Source organism: Ruditapes philippinarum, unplaced genomic scaffold, assembly GCF_026571515.1.
Source record: "Ruditapes philippinarum isolate M1 unplaced genomic scaffold, ASM2657151v2 ctg3744_1_1_1_1, whole genome shotgun sequence".
NCBI classification, from domain to species: domain Eukaryota; kingdom Metazoa; phylum Mollusca; class Bivalvia; order Venerida; family Veneridae; genus Ruditapes; species Ruditapes philippinarum.
The window spans coordinates 127,263-146,619 of NW_026862935.1; the positions used below are offsets into that span (position 1 = coordinate 127,263).

The 19,357-nt window shown below is 28.6% G+C and overlaps 1 protein-coding gene across 1 annotated transcript; it reads right to left on the minus strand.

Moving 5' to 3' along the window:
• Positions 1 to 1,468: 1,468 nt before the first annotated feature.
• LOC132720646 (uncharacterized) lies at positions 1,469 to 8,901 on the minus strand. The gene is made up of 5 exons (XM_060704813.1): positions 8,527 to 8,901; positions 4,124 to 4,302; positions 3,495 to 3,652; positions 2,067 to 2,245; positions 1,469 to 1,762 (listed from the first exon to the last, which is right to left on the minus strand). Exons 1-5 carry the CDS (start codon positions 8,858 to 8,860, stop codon positions 1,722 to 1,724), a joined length of 891 nt encoding a protein of 296 aa, XP_060560796.1. The 5' UTR covers positions 8,861 to 8,901; the 3' UTR covers positions 1,469 to 1,721.
• Between the last annotated feature and the right edge of the window lie 10,456 nt (positions 8,902 to 19,357).

The window sequence follows — 19,357 nt, forward strand, 5'->3', positions numbered from 1 at the left end:
ACAATTTTACTAAAATAGAATATACTATTTTTCTTTGGATGTCAAATATATCTATTCATTATTCATTATACACAGATAACATCTAATTTTGTGTTTACATCATCTTAAGTATTTTTAATCCGTATTAACTCCGGGATGATTACGAATTATTGTTGAGGTGTTCCGATTAATTCACAGTTTCATTTCATGAATAGCTCCGTGTGGTGTCGACATTATTTTCGCCTTTACCCGAGACGTCAATTATTTATTTTGACTAAAATATCCCCAATCCAACTTTTATCTTTATTTTGTTGGGAGAACAAAGTACACTTTAGTAGACTTTTGGATGTTTTGTTTTACCATTTAATATCAATGATTAAATTCAAATTTACTGACTTTACTGTTTTGTAGTAAGTAACATTAAAAAACTAAAAAAGAAACAAAACTTGTGTTAATTTATTTAAAGCTAATAGTCAATGATGATGATGATGATGATGATGATGAAATTTTGTTTCATCTCTTGAACTTTAAAAAACAGTATTCTCACGAGTGGCTTAGCCACTAGTGAGAATACTGTTTTTAAAGTTCACGAGATGAAATAAAATTACATCTTATACAACAAAAAAACAACAAATTTTCTTTTTATTTTATGCATATAAATAAAATTAAATTAAATTTCCTTAATATGATTTTTAATATTTAAATCTGTTTTCCCCACTGGTAGCCGCATTAAGTAAAATTTCTCCTAAATTACAAGAAGGCTTTGGCTGAAAAATAAGTTCGTCAATCAACGTTAAATGGCGATGATATTATTCATTTTATTTAATTTATATGAATGATCGCTTGTTTTAATAATACAACCAAACAATTCAAGTAAGAGAAAAAATCAAACCATCCATTCTTATTTCTGTTACTCACGGCGAATTTATATCAGACCTGGCTCTGTGAAATGTAAGCGGCCGCCATTTTTAAAAGTGGTGTATTTCACGGGAGGAAAAAAATTGTGTTTGATTCAGAGGGATATCATTTGGATTTGTTAGTCATATATCTTTCTAGAAGAAAGAAAACTTATTTGAGGATTGTTACAGACAATAAATAAGTGTTGGCAGATGTGTAAACATTCAGAAAAAAGCTAGGCAATTAGAAAACATGGAATTGTGGAAAGGCCACCTTACGAACGCTGGCTTTGTTTACTTATACTTCGGGCTGATGGCTGTCATTGCTTTGTAAGTGATTGGGCAGTTATTGCTCGTTGGATACTTAAATATGACCAAATGTCATCAAGAGCAGCATGTGGAAGGAATTGTATTTTTCAGACTGTAAAAATGAAACAAAAATTTAGAGACGATATTTGGTGATTGGTTATTTGAATGAATTGAAGTAAGTCTTCTTCTTTATTACTTTTGAAATTTAAGTTATTTATCAATTTCAACTTTGCTTTTGTCTACAACAGTTCTGACAATGTTAGAATTGTGAACAATAATACAAATGGGGTACCACATGGAAAAAATCTTAAAAATGTAGTCTCATCATTGAAGAGTGTGAGATTATATTTTGATAATTTTCACTGTAAAATCATCAAATATAATTTTTACGGATGAAAGCATTAAATAAGTTATGAATATAACACGGTGTGATGTGCTGTATTATGAAGCGGTGCATGCTTTTGTTGGCTCAACAATTGTTCATTCTGCAAATGTAGATGTTCACGAGTATACGACGTTAAACTCCCCGACGTGTTTTTATTTTATGAATATGGCCATAACATCTGCTTTATCCATTCCTGAAAGAAAAATAGCGACACCGTGGGAATTCACACAAATCAAACTTTACATTACAAATCAAAGTGCAAAAATGTATATGTTTAGTCCCATTGCACAAATATAAAAGATGTTTCAGGACTTTAGCCAAAATTAACAAGACATTAAAAAACAAAGTACTTCTAGTATATTTCTGTCTAGAGAGAGGGAGTTTTCCGTTATGAGTTCATAATTTCACAACATACCAATATGGCGGCTTTCATTTTTGCTCATAATTTGCTTAAATATCTAGAAATTTAGAGTTGATGATAATTAGGTTCGTTTTACCTGTCATCGTTTCGGGAGTGCCAGAAGTTGCGGATGTAGAAATTATGAATTGTGGGTAAGACGATTGGATGTCGTACGTACAAGGTAGTGCCTTATTAATAACAATAATCGAATATCCGGCATCTGCAGGGCATCCACCATAATTACGATTGATCATAAACCTTCTACCTGGATCATGACTATAACGTTAAAAATAAAAGTTTTCATTCAATATGACAGAGTAAAAAAAACTTGAATAGTTTGTTGGTTGTTTCATTTTACGCCTTTTCCAACAGTATTTCAGTCATATAGGCGGGTAGTTTCCTAACCATCGTTCCTGGAGAGTTACACCAGTACTAGACTACCTTCCTCCGCGCTAAACTACCAAAGCATCTCCCGAGGATCAAACCCACGCCAGAGAGGTAACTGGATTAGAAGTCATCGACTCTAACCCCTCGACCACGGAGGCTGTCTACTTGAATAGTTAAGAAACAACAGCTGGAATTACAGTAGTACTATTCAATTTGAAATAGTAGAACTTAACTGTTAAATTTTGAAATAATACCTTAAGAAAATTTGATTTTTTTTTTTAAAAAAGATAAAATTAAGAAAAATAAACATGGAAATAAAAAAAATTTCTACCATAAAATCTTTGTTATTAATTTTTTAATTAAGCTTATATCTTTCCAAAGATATTGTTGTTGTTTTTTGTTGGTTTTTATTTGTTTGGGTCGTCAGACCAAACAAATAATGGTAGCGAAATTTCTGACTCTGATGCTGTTAATTGCCGAAAGAAGTCCGCTTTTTTGAAGCGGTTACTTCCCTTTATAAGACTAACGCCGAAAAATTCAGGGGAGATCACTACGTAAAGATGGTCAAATGACAGGCACATTAATTTTCAAGCAAAATAGTTCCCGAATGGTCGAATATTGTTTTATTCTTTATAGATATACATGCTTATAGTAAGCTCCATGATTATTTATATCTGTGTTAAACAACAGTTAGCGTCGAAATAATAAGGGTTACAAACCCTAATTTAGTATAATATGGCCGATAACATATAACTGCACCGTGGTCGATGGGTAAGCGCGTTCGCTTAGGATGCAAGAGGTCTGGAGTTCAAATCCCAGTTAAGGCAACTCATTTTTTTTTCAAATTGTTTAAGTCAAATAAACATTGAATTGAATATCAGTGTTGCAATTAGTCTTATAGCCAATTTACTACAATTAAAACGTTTGAAAGCATTGGTGGCACAAATTGGTTTATAATCTCACAACCTTCACCTTTCTGACATTCTGAGACCCAAACAAATTCAGCACCTTTTATGCTTTGATTTTTTTTATTTTTTTTTTTGTTTGTTTGTTTGTTTGTTTTTGTTGTTGTTTTTTGTTTGTGTTTTTTTATTTAAAATTTAGATTTTATGAAATGGCTTAGAATGAAGCTACACACCCATAGATGGAGAAAATATTCAAAGAATCCGTGGCAAGTGTGGTCCAAGATGAATCCACAATATTTGATGAAGAGAACCAGCTGGTAATGTCACTTCCGGTCGCGTCAAATATTACGTAGGCAGCTTCTTCGTTGTCCTTGTAAAAAGCAAACTTTACCTGGTAAGAAAAAAGGTCGTTCAGTAAGTGAATCGGGCAATGTGATACAGTCTAAGTCATTTTTGAACTTATATTTTGTAAAGTATAATTGTATGTATGGATATTTGATTTATCACCGGTTGCTTTTACTTTGTTATTTATCTAAAGGACATTCATGGTGGGAGATGCAGAATCAAACAAGATTCTCCAACATTGTGAGCTATTACTTTACTGAACATTGATAATAATGGATTTTAAAAAAACGATTTCAATACACTAGTGTATTACAACAAGATTTTAAAAAGGAAAATCTAATTAGTGTTAATTTGCCTATTCACTGACTCTGAAAGTTGCAAAGCGGAAAGTATTTAGAGGTTGGTGGACATTTGAACAAACTGTATTATTGACTGATGTGATTTTTTAGCTACATTTATGTTTCATAATAAAATAAAATGATTCAATCATATTTTCTCTGTTAAAAGTATGTTGTACCTGTTGCATTCCTACTGAACTCCAAGAATCAACTATTGGATTACGATAATTCTTATTGCACGTAGTAACGTCAGTCGTCATGCATGTGACGTCATCTACGGTGACGCCAATTCCGTCAACCCATGCTGTATATATATCACCACCGATACCTGGAGTTCCACGAAACACTAACAACCATTCTGAAATATGTAATTTATCTGTTAAGCTTGTATTTGCAAATAATAGACCCATTTTTTATTTGGGGGATATAACATGAATTTAGGACACCTTTTTGCAAGAGGAGTAATTTTCAAGAGAGGTTTGTATAGACCTTGCATTAGAACGGTATTTACACTTGTTACTAAATATACACATAAAGTAACAAAATTACTATGATTTGAACTGATTATGAGTGCTCCAGGGGCCATTTTTCATTTTGCGGACCGATTTTCACCGTCCGGCACTGCTCTGCCGTGTATTTGTCTCTTTATATTTCTTTTTCGTTTTGCATGCCGATTATCACATTCCGACCCTATTTATCTCTTATTATTCAATTGGTAACTGTTTATTATTACCATTATAACAAATGTATTTGTCTCATGTTTTTGTATTGTAAATATGCAAACTAGGATTTATATTCAATAAAACTTGATTTTTGTGAGCCAGATAGAAGTATCCTATCGGATCAATTGGATCTCTCGACTATTGCTTTGCCATATTAAGGCGACATATTCAGTAACTATTTTCAGTGGCATGGTATAATGGCGGCTAACATGTCATGCGCCTCCTTGTAGGAACAGTGATATAGATACGTTTATACAGTACAGAAAAAAATAACAGTGATATTCTTAATGTCCCCTTCTTTATTAGACATTTACAAATTTGGAGAAGTTGTAGAAGAACTTCAAAACATACACTTATAACCTCGATGAATTTATATGAGGCCTCTTGTCCGAAGTTTACGGGATGCTGAAGGAATTTATAACTTATCTTCGAACGAAGTCAGTCGTTCTTTTATTTTGCAGTATGATAAATATAAAGGGACATATAACTCTTATTTACATAAAACATACATATTCATGACAATATAATGATTTAAATATTTGATCAGTCAAAGATACAGATATTTTATATATCTAGTCCCACTGTTTTACGATAAATTTCTGTTTTTAAACAGAAATATTAAAAAAGTAATTTTTTTTTGGCTTTTTAAACTTTAACTGTTACGGCATCACGAGGTGGGGCACGAGGTGGGGGCACTATATTATTCACAACAGAATAATCAAGCATAATGTTTTTAATCTATATACATGTATTTGTAAATGACTGAAAATGTCAGTTCCGGTGTACCTTCAGATGACAATGATAAAAGTGAAAGCTCTACTATGACGATGTCAAGTGCACACCAGTAACATGCCATTTGACAAACGTATATTTAAAGGCACTTTATGCCTCAGAAACGAAAAAAATCCTTCTTTGCAAACATGGCAAATGGCAAATATGCAAATATCAATAATAAAAAGGCTTTCGAGAAATCACAAACCAAACAATGAAATAATTCATGAATATGCATGCAGTCATGCGTAACTTTATTTTCGAAAACATTTTTTCCTTTTCTTTGTTTTTGTTTGTTTGTTGTTATTGGTTTTTGTTTTATTTTATTATTATCATTATTTTATCCATGTTTTATAAATGAGAACTACGATATTAACAATAAGCTTTCAGACATGTTATTAATAAAAGATTGGTTTTGGGCATCGCAATAATCAGTTAATTAAAGTTATATTGATAAAATCGTTTTAGGCTAATGCTGATGCCTAATGGAATGAATTTGTAAGTACCAGAACATTCTGAATAATTCATATTTACATCAATTGATATTTTCAATTAAACAAATATTGCAGAACTGTTTCATTCTGTCCTTCGTTCATTAGTCAAACCACCAAAACAAATAGATAAGACCACATGGGTATTTAGAATTTAATACCGTATACTACAAAAACATTGTAGATCCACTTTCTAAATATAAATTTACAACTGATGAATTTATTTGTAAATCAGGTAATTCTTCAAATGTTTGAATGCTCATTTGTTTACTTTTATTTGACATTGATGTTAGAATACAACATTTAATATTTAATAATCGGTAATTTCCGTGATATTTTATCGGTTTCCATTAATTTATATATAAGTTTAGTCGAAACACGAGGCTGTTTGATTTTGAACGAGGGGGCGTAGCCCTCGATTATCAGATTGCCGAATGTTTTGATGTTCTTTATCTTTTGTACCATAGTCAAACATAAAAACACGTTCCCTGTTGTCACAATATGGAACCCCAGAAAAAGTAACTAATGAACAAGCATCTGAATATGATATTTCGATCGCTTTCCCTCTGTCGTCACAATAAGCAAACCCCAGCAAAAATAGTCCAATCAATTGGCATGCTCTGGGGTGCGGGTAACTAATACATGCACTCTAGCTAACGCACTGTGCATGTATATGTATATACGATTTAACTCTGACATATTTTCAACAGAAAGGTCCCAAACTATGATACACATCAGTCTCTAAGGTCGTCAGTCATACCGGTTAAATTATTGTTTAAATCATCTTGACTTTTAATTTCTGTCAATTTAGCTAAACAGGGACCAAGTGGTTACCGGTTCGATCCTCGGACGATGTGAAATTTGTTCAGGATTCATGCTGTTCGCTATCAGTTTCTCTAATTGTAATAGAGTTGGAAAGCGAACAGCATGGATCCTGATCAGACTTCGCGGATGCGCAGGCTGGTCTGGATCCATGCTGGTCGCAAACCCATTATGTTGGTTTTGTCACAACGCAGCTCTTTTATCTGTTATTGTTGTTCTCAGATATTGAGCCTAATGGTCATTAAATGACTTTCACCGCTGATTTACAAATCATTTGGGATTAGTAGTCTGTCACTTGTGCAGAAATTTATTATATATTAGTTAGACATAATGAATTTATAATCTTATCGTGTCGTGTAGTATATAAGCTTTATTCGATTGATAAGCTGCATGCTTCCAGATGAGCCAAAGTATTTCAATAAAACCAAACTTGAGAAAAATGTACATGTACATGTACTAAGATTTTAGGAAAAGTAAAGAGATTCAAGATTCAAGTGATAATTGCCATGTTAGACTGATTTGTTTAATATTTACAACTATATTTCTACCGCGTTACTAACGCAGATAAGGCTAATATTGCAAAACTTTACCTCTTTTTGGCATGTAGGTTAGTGTCATTGATAATGTGTAAATTGCTTCCTTTTGCTTACTTTACAATATTATACTGTTAAAAATATTTTCAAAATTTTCATGAAAATTAGCATGATTCTTTTGTTTTCAACTTAATAAAGTAAAAATAGAGCATTATTTTAACGCCGGTTTTGTGGACAGACTGCCAATACATGATGAAAGCATGTGAATAAGAAACAAACACACAATTAAACAAACAATTTCAAATTTATAAAATAAACATACGGAAAGGGTTGAACCAAATAAGGAGTATATTTTCTTACTTGAAAGTGTTTTTTTCTGTTAAAATTTCAATCACTTAATGATGACAACTGAATAAAGTGAAATATCAACATGCAAAACTTATTATTAACTATTGTTCATTTCTTGAGACTCGGTATTCAATAGCTACCAACTACATGTGTAACATTCAAGATATTTAACATCTCGGTCGCACTATCACTGTAAAAATTGTTACTCAGTATAAACAAAGCATTAAAAAGAATATTCAAATAATTATCAAAAAAAAAATCAATGATGGTATACGTTCTTATTTAAAACTGCATGCCTCCTGATGAGCCAAAATTTTTTCAAGAAAATTAAATAAAAAAAACAACCAAAAAACCCCGAATATTCTAAGAAAGTAAAAGGACTCATGATTCAATTATTAACATGGTATGTGCGATAATTAATGATTCATTTTGAAGTATTTATTACCATATTGCGTGACTAACGCAGTAAGGGCTATTTTTGCATATTTTGGCTTCTGTCTTTTGTTATTGAAGTGTATAATTAAACAGTATGACAAGTGCCTTTTCCAATGTGTAAACTACTTTCTTTGCTCACTTTACAATATCTAAGAGATATATATTTTTTTAAAAAGTCATGAATCTGCTTTAAGAAGAAACTCTTGATAAGCTCGATCTCTAGAATTTCGGTTTGGGTGTGTGTGTGGGGGGTGGACTTCTTGGCGTGAAGGAGTAACATAAGCAGTGCTGGAATAATTTCTTCCTGTATTCAGTTTTAAAATTATGTCAATCCTCCTGAATCCTTGAACCATTGAATATGAATGTGTCATTTTGGGTGAAAATGTTTTTAAAAAATGCCCTTTCAAGCAGATTTAGATTAAGTTAGTACAATTTCATATATCTTTATCAATAAGCTTACCATTTTTACTGTAACTTTTCCAACTGGTGTCCGTCTGTCCGTTCACAAACACAGATACCAATGGATCTCTCGACAACTTGCAAGTTCTAGATGATTCCTGATAACTAACACTCATACAATCGTCCGTCTGATCACAATAAGCACAACATTTAACTCTTGTAGGACTTGTGAGTGTCGAAAAAGTATTTTGTAGAAATATATCGTTAGTCCTTTGATACACATTTTCATTACCCGAAACACAACAAAGCAATGTCAACAACACTATGCATTTTACCTTGATGGTTATTTTTGTGTGGCAAGATATAACACGTGTTTGTTTTGTCAGAAAAATCATTTCTAATTGTTTAATTTAGATCTATTCACATAATATATTTATGGGAGAGGAAATATATAAGTTTTCTTTCGTTCTAATCCCTTTCAATTTTATGTAACAATTATATACATATAAAATGTAATATATGTAAAATATTGAAATAAATATGTTTAAATTAAAAAATACATACAAATCACTTTAAATCACATCTTAATCACATTATATCACAGTAAAATAGAATTTAAAGTCTTTGAAAGCATTCTACACTTCTCTTACATGACTGGTATTTTTATATGTGATCTGTGAATACTTTAATATTCAGCAATATCATCTGACGATTAATAGTTTTCCAATTAGCGTTATTTGATTTCTTCTCTTTATGTTTGACAAATATATAGACCAGTTCCAATAACAATATGGGTGATTAATCACTATTTGCTATTATTGATATCAAGCAGTTACTCTCAAGTTAGAATCTAAACAGAACAATGTTTCACATTTTGTCCATCCAAAGGTAAATAGTGAGTGTTCATAACTCTACATTTAAATTTAATGATAAATGTCAATTGAGTAGTGAATAACCCTTTCACCAACATCAATATCTATAAATTTCCAGCAGAATTATCATGTGTCCAGCTTTATTTGTCATCCAATGAAAACGCTGTATTTCCTGAAAATTGTGTGTTTTAATTTTCATAGAAGAACAAAAGTCGATACTATATCAAATTCCGTTCACAGTCACCTAATTTTCATGGTTCTTCATCCGCGAAGTGACGCAATTAAGTGAATAATAATGAGGCCAAATAAAGCTTGACACTAAGTATGTTAGTATTCATCCGAATCTGTTCTACAGAAATTACAAACATTCTCCTGTCGCTATCACTCCCGTCGAAGTTTCCAATTTCGGTAGAACAGCAGGGATGAATACTTACACATGCATAATGTTCATATTATTAAAAGAGTTAGATAGTATTTTGATATTTTAGGCTGTTTAAACATAATTATTATCCTTAATATTTGTGATTATCAATTATTGTTCAATCGCCATTATTATAGTCATTCACGTAAAATAATTATACAAATATATATCTAATTTATCTCAGCTACATAGTGAAAAATAGCATAATGTCACTTTAACACAAACGCAAGAATTGCATTTTCTTGCATATCAGACTGATTTGTCCGTAAGTACCCATACCAGAAATTTCATCTGGCATGGAGATCGCGGTCTATACAATGACATGCTTATTACGATGACGTCATTTCGCCGTTAAGAATGAAGCTGTAATTTCCTACCGGTTCGCTGTTGTAAGAAAATAGTTACGTGAGAAATGACAAAAATTATTATGAAAAATAGTTTTATCAAGGTAAAGAATTTAAGATAGGATGAAATATGGTAGAATAAATATCCAAGAAAAAATATCTGACTTACGTTTGCGATTCGGATTGGAATATCCGTACCTCTGGAACCCTTCCATAATTCGTGATGTTTTGTTTGAAATAATCCGTTTAGCTCTTATTTGTTTTTTGTACATTTTTTTCATTTAAAGACCATAAATTTCCTTTGCTCCAAACAGTACAGCAATAATCAAAATTCGACATTAAATATGCAATAATTAATAACTTTTTCATTTCATCTGTCAAACAATAAGACATGCGCCTCAATAATGCTATTTTTGAGTCACTTTTTAAACAAAGTGATTCAATTTGGTAATCCTACGACAAGTCATTAACAATTTAAATACCTCATAATTTTTGTATGTTTACATTTTCTACTTTTTGTTTTGCAATACATAAAGTAAGTTCATTACAATAATTACTGTTTTGTTTCTACATAATATCATGCATTTTGTTTTATTTGGACGGATTAACATATTGTTTTAATTGCATCATCGATCTTCGTTTATTTTCTTCTGCATTCAAATCATGATAAGATACATATATGGTAGAATCGTCAGCATAAAGATCTATATTACCATTTGTAGTAGCTAAAGCAATATCATTAATGTATGATAAAAATAAAAGAGGGCGCAAAATATATCCCTGAGGGACTCCAGATGTTACAAGCCTACTATTGTGGACATGGTACGTCTAAAATTAATAATTTGCCTCAGGCCGAGAGGAATATTTTTACAGAAACATCCCGAGTCGCCCCAGCCAGTGTTATACCCCTGTAACTAACAAGTTTCATAAATTATAACCGTTTTATCGCAATGTCATTTTTTGTAATAGAAATCAGAAGAAAAAAAAAACGAAAAAAAAAACAACAAACAAACAAATCTCCCATGCGCTCTTCTTTCTCTTGTGCTCTTTCACTTTTGTTTTAAATGGAAACCTTAGATAAAATTAACCATACCAGTTAATTGTGTCGTTAGCTACCTTACAGCTCTTTATAATAAGGCAGTAACTGTTGTTTGAAGTTGATTTAACTGCCGCCGAAATAAAAAATAAAAAAGAGAATAAAACAAGATCAATCTGACTGAAGTTCAGATCTACTTATTTCTTTAATGTAGATCTGATGACGACCGTATATGTTTCGCCTTCTTTATAATTCGGATTTCAGAAGAAAACTTTTTTTAGCCATGCAATCAAAACCGGTTATCCGTGGAAGCTAAACAAATTGTTGGTTTTTGTAAGAAAAAATTGTTAGGTGTATATTTTAACAAATAAACTTGAAATAATATAATCAAATTTTTATTGGGCAAGATTGTTTTGCCAGTTATCTTGTCGGCGCCATGTTTGTTCTCGAAATCGTGAAAATTACTCACTCAGTATTAGTTTTCCCAGGGTGAAAATTGGAAACCACGTCGCTTTCAAAGTTATTAAAGCTCGCCAATTATTGGCTGTTTGAAATGTCACCAGAAATGCTTTCGTATTGGGTCACGGGCAAAACTAAAAGCTGAGCGTTATTTAGAGCTGATTTTAATCAAATTGAAAACAATATATATCACCCTGGAAAGCGTAATGACATCCAAAATGTGGAGAAAATAATGTTGATTCAAAATAAAAGAGCTTTTTCAGTGGAAATAATTCATTCAGCGATGGTACCTTAAAGTTTTGATTTTATGAGAATAAACCTCATTTCATTAATTATACTTGTTTACATTATTGTTTTACCCCTACCCCCATTGGAACCTCTGTAAAAAACTATACTGATATATGTATGATGCGAAAAACACTCAACTGTCATATATTTGATGTTGTTTTTTTCCTATATGCATCAATGAAAAAACTGCAACACTTTTATGTATCAATACAGTTTTGAAATGTTCATTGAAAGTGCACTTAGTAAGTAACACTTAATGGGTTAAGTAAGAACAAAGAAAAAGTTCCAAAACCATGCGATAATAAATTCTTTGTGGTGACTGAAATTTGATTCTACTGATAATGTTTTATTGATTATATATTGGATATATTGGTAGAATGTTCATTAAGCATATTTAATTTATTTGTTTTTCATTCGAGCTCTTCATTGTTATTGTTTAGCAAGTTAGCTGGTAAAAGTATGCTCTCGTCTTGGAGAATTTGTTTGTTTTGTTTTTTTCAAAATAAAACGTTTCTATATAGCCTTGTTGTATTTTTTTTGCTTTTCTTAATCATTGACGAAACCTTATTTCGCATTATTTTAAACTTTTTAAACTTTTCCGTCTTCTGTAAGCAGTCTCTTTCAAAAATTACATGTTTTATTTCTTTATTAAAGCAAATTTGGCTGAATATCACGTTTAACTCGTTTTATTTTTAAAGGTGCGTGTTTTGAAAGTACGTCATTAATTATATTATAGAAAACTTGTATAGACACATTTGGATAAGTTATTGATTCAATAATGTAAAAAGGAGCAATAGATAGTTCATTTCCAAAAGTAATTTAATCAAATGTTTTGAACGATCTATAACGTTTTATGTTTCATTTTGATTTTTACTTTTTGAATGTTAAAGTGATCTTGTAAAACATACTGGGAAGTGGTCACTAACGCTATATACGTGAATGAAACTTCGCTAACTAGATCGCATCTGGTTGTATATATATATGATCAAATGATAGTCGAAACGTGTTGAATGTGTTTGGCTAATTGGGTCATTTGTGTTTAAGATAGCATCATGCAATCTTTCGTTTGTAAATTGGTTTGATTTCTTTCCGGGTATGTAGTTAAAGTTTAAATCGCCAAGAATATGAGTTTCAATGTTTTAAAAACGATCAAGTTTATCTCTTAATTGCTCAAATGTGTCAATCCATAATTGACTAATATCCGGTGGCCTATAAACAAACATTACTAAGAACGGTTTAGAATTATTATATTTTATCTGAATAAAGATAGATTCAATATCTATGAGTTCGAGATTAGCATGACACTTATAAGGTACTTTATTGTAGATGTAGCTTAGTATTATATTTTTTATTCTTGCATAACAGACTGGCCGGTGTTTCTGTTAGTTCTACCTTAATTTTATCTGTCATGGGGAAGGGAGAGCAGACAAATGATGTGCGTGCTATACAACTGCGTCACTTTAGCGTATATTTTTGAATAAAATTGTAATTTCATACGCTATTGTAAAGTAACGGACGAAATGACACTAATTTCTATGGAAAATAATTGTAATAAGGTAACTAATTAATTCAATTAATAATTAAAGAATTAAGTAAATCAATAATTAAAGAAGACTTTTAAAATCACGTGACATGCACATGCTTGGAAAAGAACTCAAATTTTCAATTGATTTAGCATTCTCACATAAACACGTTTTTTAACTGGACGTAATCGTGTTTAGAACTCGCCCCTGACATCGATTACATGACATCCGGCATAATGCCCTTTATATTGTTCCAAGTTAAGTTTGAGACATAAATATGGAATCTACAGAAACCGTTCATGCGTTCCATATGCTATGGCCGTTGACAGGATATGCTATCATTACAATACGTCCTAAGACGTCCCTATGTGCAGTATTTAAGGCATACGAATGCAGCTACATTGTAAATACAACCATCAAACCTTTCTAGATAGAATGTTCAAAACAATAATAAAATATTTTTTTAAGATTTCAGGTAGAAATTATATTTTTTTCACAGTTAAATATACATACCTGTTGAACCTTCAAAACAATAAATAAAGTCGGTTGTCAAGTACAGAAACAAATATTTCAAATAGAATCGGTTTGTCATCAAACGATATATGGTTTATGTTTATTGACAGTCTGTCATCTGTAACAGAGCTATTATCATTTTTCAGTTCACTTGTCCTATTCTTGTATTGGGATAGTATAAAATTTCAGGTAAACAATAAATTCATGAATAAACAAATGATATATGGTTAACTATTGTAAAATAATCATTAGTATTTGTGTTTGACGTTGCATTGGCTTCATTGACATCAATATTTTTTTTAAAAAAAAACCGGTTAAAAAAAAAAGGTTTTTTTTAAATTTTTTTTGGGGGCCCCCAAGGTATTTTTTTGGGTTTTTTCCCTTTTAAAAAAAATTTTTTAAAAAAAATTTTTTAAAATTTTTAAAAAATTTTAAAAAAAAAAAAAAAAAAAAAAAGGGTTTTTTAAAAAAAATTTTTTCCCCAAATTGGGTTTTAAAAAAATTTTTTAAAGGGTTTTTTTAAAAAAAGGGGAAACTTTTTAAAAGGAAAATTTTTTTAAAAAAGGGGGCCCCAAAAAAATTTTTTTTGTAAAAAAAACCCTTTTTTTTTTAAAATTTTTTTTTAAAAAAAAAAATTTTTAAAAAAAAAAATTTTAAAAAAAAAAAAAAATTTATTTTTTTCCGGGGGGGAAAATTTTTAAAAATTTTTTAAATAAAAAAAAAAAAAAGGGGGTTTTTTTTTAAAAAAATTTTAAAAAAATTTTTTTTTCCCCAAAAAAAAAAAAAAAAAAATTTTAAATTTTTTAAAACCTTTTTTTTTTTTTAAAAAAAAAAAAATAAAAAAAATTAAAAAAAAAAAAAATTTTGGTTTTTTAAAAAGGGGAAATAATTTTAAAAAAACCCCCCCCCTTTTTTTCCAAAAATTTTTAAAATTTTAAAATTTTTTCCCCAAAAAAATTTTTGGGGGAAAAAAAAAACCCCCCCAAAAAAAAATTTTTTTAAAAACCCCCCAAAAAAAAATTTTTCCCCCCCCTTTTTTAAAAAATTTTCCCCCCAAAAAAAAAAAAAATTTTCCCGCCGGGTTTTATTTTTTTTTTGGGGAATAATTCCCCCCCCCCCCCCCCCTTTTTCCCCCTTTCCCCAAAAAAATTTGTTTTTTTTTGGGTTTAAAAAAAAAAAAAAATTAAAAAAAAAAAAAAAAATTTTTTAAAATTCAAAAAAAAAAAACCCCCCTTTTTTTAAAAAAAAAAAAAAAAGGGCCCTAAAAATTTTTCCCCCCAAAAAAAAAAAAATTTTTTTAAACCAAAAACCAAAATTTTTTTTTTTTCCCAAAAACCCCAAAAAGGGGTTCCCCCTTTAAAAAATTTTAAAAAATTTTAAAAATTTTTTAAAAAAAGGGAAAAAACCCCCCCCGGGGGGGGGTTTTAAAAAAATTTTTGGGGGGGGCCCCCCCCCCCCCTTTTTTTTTTTTTAAAAAAAAAAAAAGGGGGGGGGAAAGGTTTTTTTTTTAAAAAAAGTTTTTTTAAAAAATTAATTTTTTTTCCCCCCGGGAAAGGGTTTAAAAAAAATTTTAAATTTTTAATTTTTTTGGGTTTTTTTTTTTTTTTTAAAAAAAAAAAATTTTTTTTTTTTAAAAAAAAAAATTTTTTTTAAAATTTTAAAAAAAACCCCCCGGGGGGGGGGCCCCAAAAACCCCCAAAAAAAAAATTTAAAAAAACCCTTTTTTCCCCCAAAAGAAAAAAAAAAAAAAAAAAAAAAAATTTTTTAAAAATTTTTTGGGGGGTTTGGTTAAAAAAAAAACCCCCGGGGGAAGGTTTTTAAATTAAAAAAAAAAAAAACCCGGGGGAAATTTAAAAAACCCCCAAAAAAAAAAAAAAAAAATTTTTTTTTTTGGGAAACCCCGGAAAAAATTAAGGGGAAAAACGCAAAAAAAAAAATTTTAAAAAAATTTTAAAAAAAATTTCAAAAAAAAAAAAAGGGGAAAAATTTTTTTTAAAAAGGGAAAAAAAAAAAAATTTTTTTCCCCGGGTTTTTTTTTCCCCCCGGGGGCCCCGGTTTTTCCCCTTTAAAAAAACCCAAAAAAAAATTTTTTCCAAAAAAAGGAAAAATTTTTTGGGGGAAAACCCCCCCAAAAAAAGGGTTTCCCAAAAGGGCCCCCCCAAAAAAAAAAATTCCCCCCCCCCCCTTTTTTTTAAACCAAAATTTTTTTGAAAAAAACCCCAAAAAAAAAAAAAAAATTTTTAAAAAAAAAGGGGTTTCCCGAAAAAGACCCCCAAAAAAATTTTTTTGGGTTAAAATTTTTGGGAAAAAAAATTCCAAAAATTTTTTTTCCCCCCTTTTTTTTGGGGGGGGAAAAAAAATTTTAAAAAAAAAAAAGGGGAATAAAAATTTTTTTTTTCCCCTTTCCCAACCCCTTTTTTTTTTTAAAAAAATTTTAAAAGGGGTTTTTTTGGGGCCTTCATTAAAAAAAACCCAAAAAAAAAAAGGGGGTAAATTTTTTTTAATTTTTTAAAAAATTTTTTTTGGTTTTTTGGGGAAAAAAAGGGGGAAAAAAAATTTTTTTTTTAAAAAAATTTTTCCCTTTTGGGCCCAAAAAACCCAAAAAAAAAAACCCCTTTTAAAACCTAAAAAAAAAAGGGTTTTTTCCCCCAAAAAAAAAAAGGTTTTTTTAAAGGGGTTCAAAAAAAAAAGGTTTTTTTAAAAAAAATTTAAATTTTTTTTTCCCCCTTTTTTTTTTTGGGGGGTTTAAAAAAAAAAAAAAAATTTTTTTTAAAAATTTAAAAAAAAAAAAGGGTTTTAAAAAATTTTTTTTTAAAAAAAAAAAACCCCAAAAATTTTTTTCCCTTTTTTTTTAAAAAAATTTTAAAAAAAAACCCTTTTTTTCCCAAAAAATTTTAAAAAAAGGGAAAATTTTTTTTTTTTTAAAAGGGGGGGGGGTTTTTGGGAAAACCCCCAAGGGTTTTAAAACCCTTTGGGGAAATTTGAAAAAAAAATTTTTAAAAAGGGGAAAATTTTTTAAAAAAAAAAAAACCCCTTTTTAAAAAATTTTTTTAAAAATTTTTTGGGCCTTTTTTTAAAAAAGGGAAAATTTGGAACCCTTTTTTTTTTAAAAAACCCAACAAAAAAAAAAAAAAATTTTTAAAAATTTTTTTTTTTAAAAAACCAAAAACCTTTTTTAAAAAATTAAACCAAAAAATTTTTTTAAAAAAAAATTTAAAAAAAAAATTTAAAAAAAGGGCCAAAAAAAAAAATTTTTTTTTTTTAAAAGAAAAAAAAAAAAAAATTTTTCCCCCAATTTAAGAAAAAATTTAAAAATTTTTCCCCAAAATTAAAAAAAAAAAAAAAAAAAAAAAGGGGGGAAAATTTTAAAGATTTTTTTTTTAAAAAATAAAAAAAAAAAAAATTTTAAAGGAAAAAAAAAAAGAAATTAAAAAAAAAAAACCCCAAAAAAAAATTAAAAAAAAATTTTTTTCCCCCCCAAAAAACAAAAAAAATTTTTAAAAAAACCCCCTTTTTGTTTTAAAAAAATTTTTTTTAAAAAAAGGGGGAAAAAAAAAAAAAAAAAAAAAAAAAAAAAAAAGGGAAAATTTCCCATTAAAAATTTAAAAATAAAAAAAAAAACCGGGGAAAAAAAAAAAAAAAAAAAAAAAAGGGTGAAAAAAAAAAAAATTTTTTTAAATTTAAAAATTTTAAAAAAAAATTTCCTTTTAAAATTTTTTTTTTTTTTTGGGGCCAAAAAACCTTTTTCCCTTTAAAAAAAAAAAAAAAAAATTTGGGGGGCCCCCGGGGGGGAAAAATTTTTAAAAAAATTTTTTGGGTTTTTTAAAAACCCCAAAATTTTTTTCCCCTTTTTTTGGGAAAGGGGGGAAAAAAATTTAAAAAAATTAAAAAAAATTTCCAAAAAAATTTTTTTTGGGGGGGAAAAAAAAGGGGGCCCCAAAAGAAAAAATTTTTAAAAAAATTGTTTCCCCCCCCCAAAAAAAAACCCCCCCCAAAAAAAAAAATTTTTTTTTTTAAACTTTTTTTAAACCCGGGGGTTTTTTTTAAAAAGGCCCCGGGGGTTTTTGGGGAAGAAAAAAAATTTTTTTAAAAAAATTCAAAAATTTTTTGGGGGGGGGAAAATAAAAAAAAAAAAAAAAATTTAAAATTTTTTTTAAAAAAAAAAAAAAAAAAAGGTTTTTTAAATTAAAAAAAGGGTTTTGAAAATTAAAATTTTTCCCAAAAATTTTAAAAAAAAAAATTTTTTTTAAATAAAAAAATTAAAAAAAAACCCCTTTTTTTTAAAAAAATCTTTCATTTTTTTTAAAAAATTTTAAAAGGGAAATTCCTTTTTTTTTTAAAAAGTTTTTTTTTTAAAAAATTTTTTTTAAAAAAAAAAAAATAAAAAAAACCCCAAAAAAAAATTTTTAAAAAAAACGGTAAAAAAAAAAAAAAAAAACCCCAAAAATTTTTTTTGGGTTTTTTTTTTTTGGGGGGGGGGAAAAAATTGAAAAAAAGGGGGGGTTTTTAAAAAAATTTTAAAAAAAAAAAATTTTTTAAAAAAAAAAATTTTTTAAAAAAAATTTTAAAAAAAAACCCCGGGGAAATTAAAAAAAAAAAAATTTTTTTGGGGAAAAAAAAGGGGAAAACCTTTCCCTTTAAAAAATTTGTTTTTTTAAAAGACCCAAAAATTTTTCCTTTTTTAAAAAAAAAAATTACGGGGGGAAAAAAAAATTTTTTTTTTTTCCCCAAAAAAAAAATTTTTGAATTTTTTTTTTAAAAAAAAAAGGGGTTTTTGGGAAAGGGGGGAAAATAAAAAAAAAAAATTTTTTTTTTTTTTTTCCCCCCCCCCAAAAATTTTTTTTATTGTTTTTTAAAAAAAAAGGGGGGGAAAAAAAAAAAAACCCCAAAAAAAGGGGGTTTTAAAGGAAAATTTTAAAAAAAGGGGTTTTTTAAAAAAAACCCCTTTTTTGGGTGGGTTTTTTTTTTTTTTTTTTTTTTAAAAAGGGGGGGGGGGTTTTTTTTTTTTTTTTTGGGGGAAAAAAATTTTTTTTTTTAAAAATTTTTGGGGTTTTTTTTTTTTTTTGGGGGGTTTTTTTTTTTTTTAAAAAAATTTTTTTTTTTTTTAAATTTTTTTTCCCAAAAAAAAGTTTTTTTTTTAATTTAAATTAAAGGGGGTGCTTTTTTTTTTTTTTTGGCTCCTTTTTTTTTAAAAAAATTTTTTAAAGGGGAAATTTTTTTTTTTTTTTTGGGGAAAATTTTTTTTTTTTTTTTGGGGGTTTTTTTTTTTTTAAAAAATTTTTGGCTCGCCAGGGGTCTTTTTTGTAAAAAGACGATACGTGAAAAAAAAATTTTATATAAGTCTGATAAATTTATGTGTGTTTTTTTTGGGGGTTTAAAAAATGTCAGAGTTCTTTGTTTTGGGGTAAATAAAAATCAAGGGTTTTTTGTTTACAG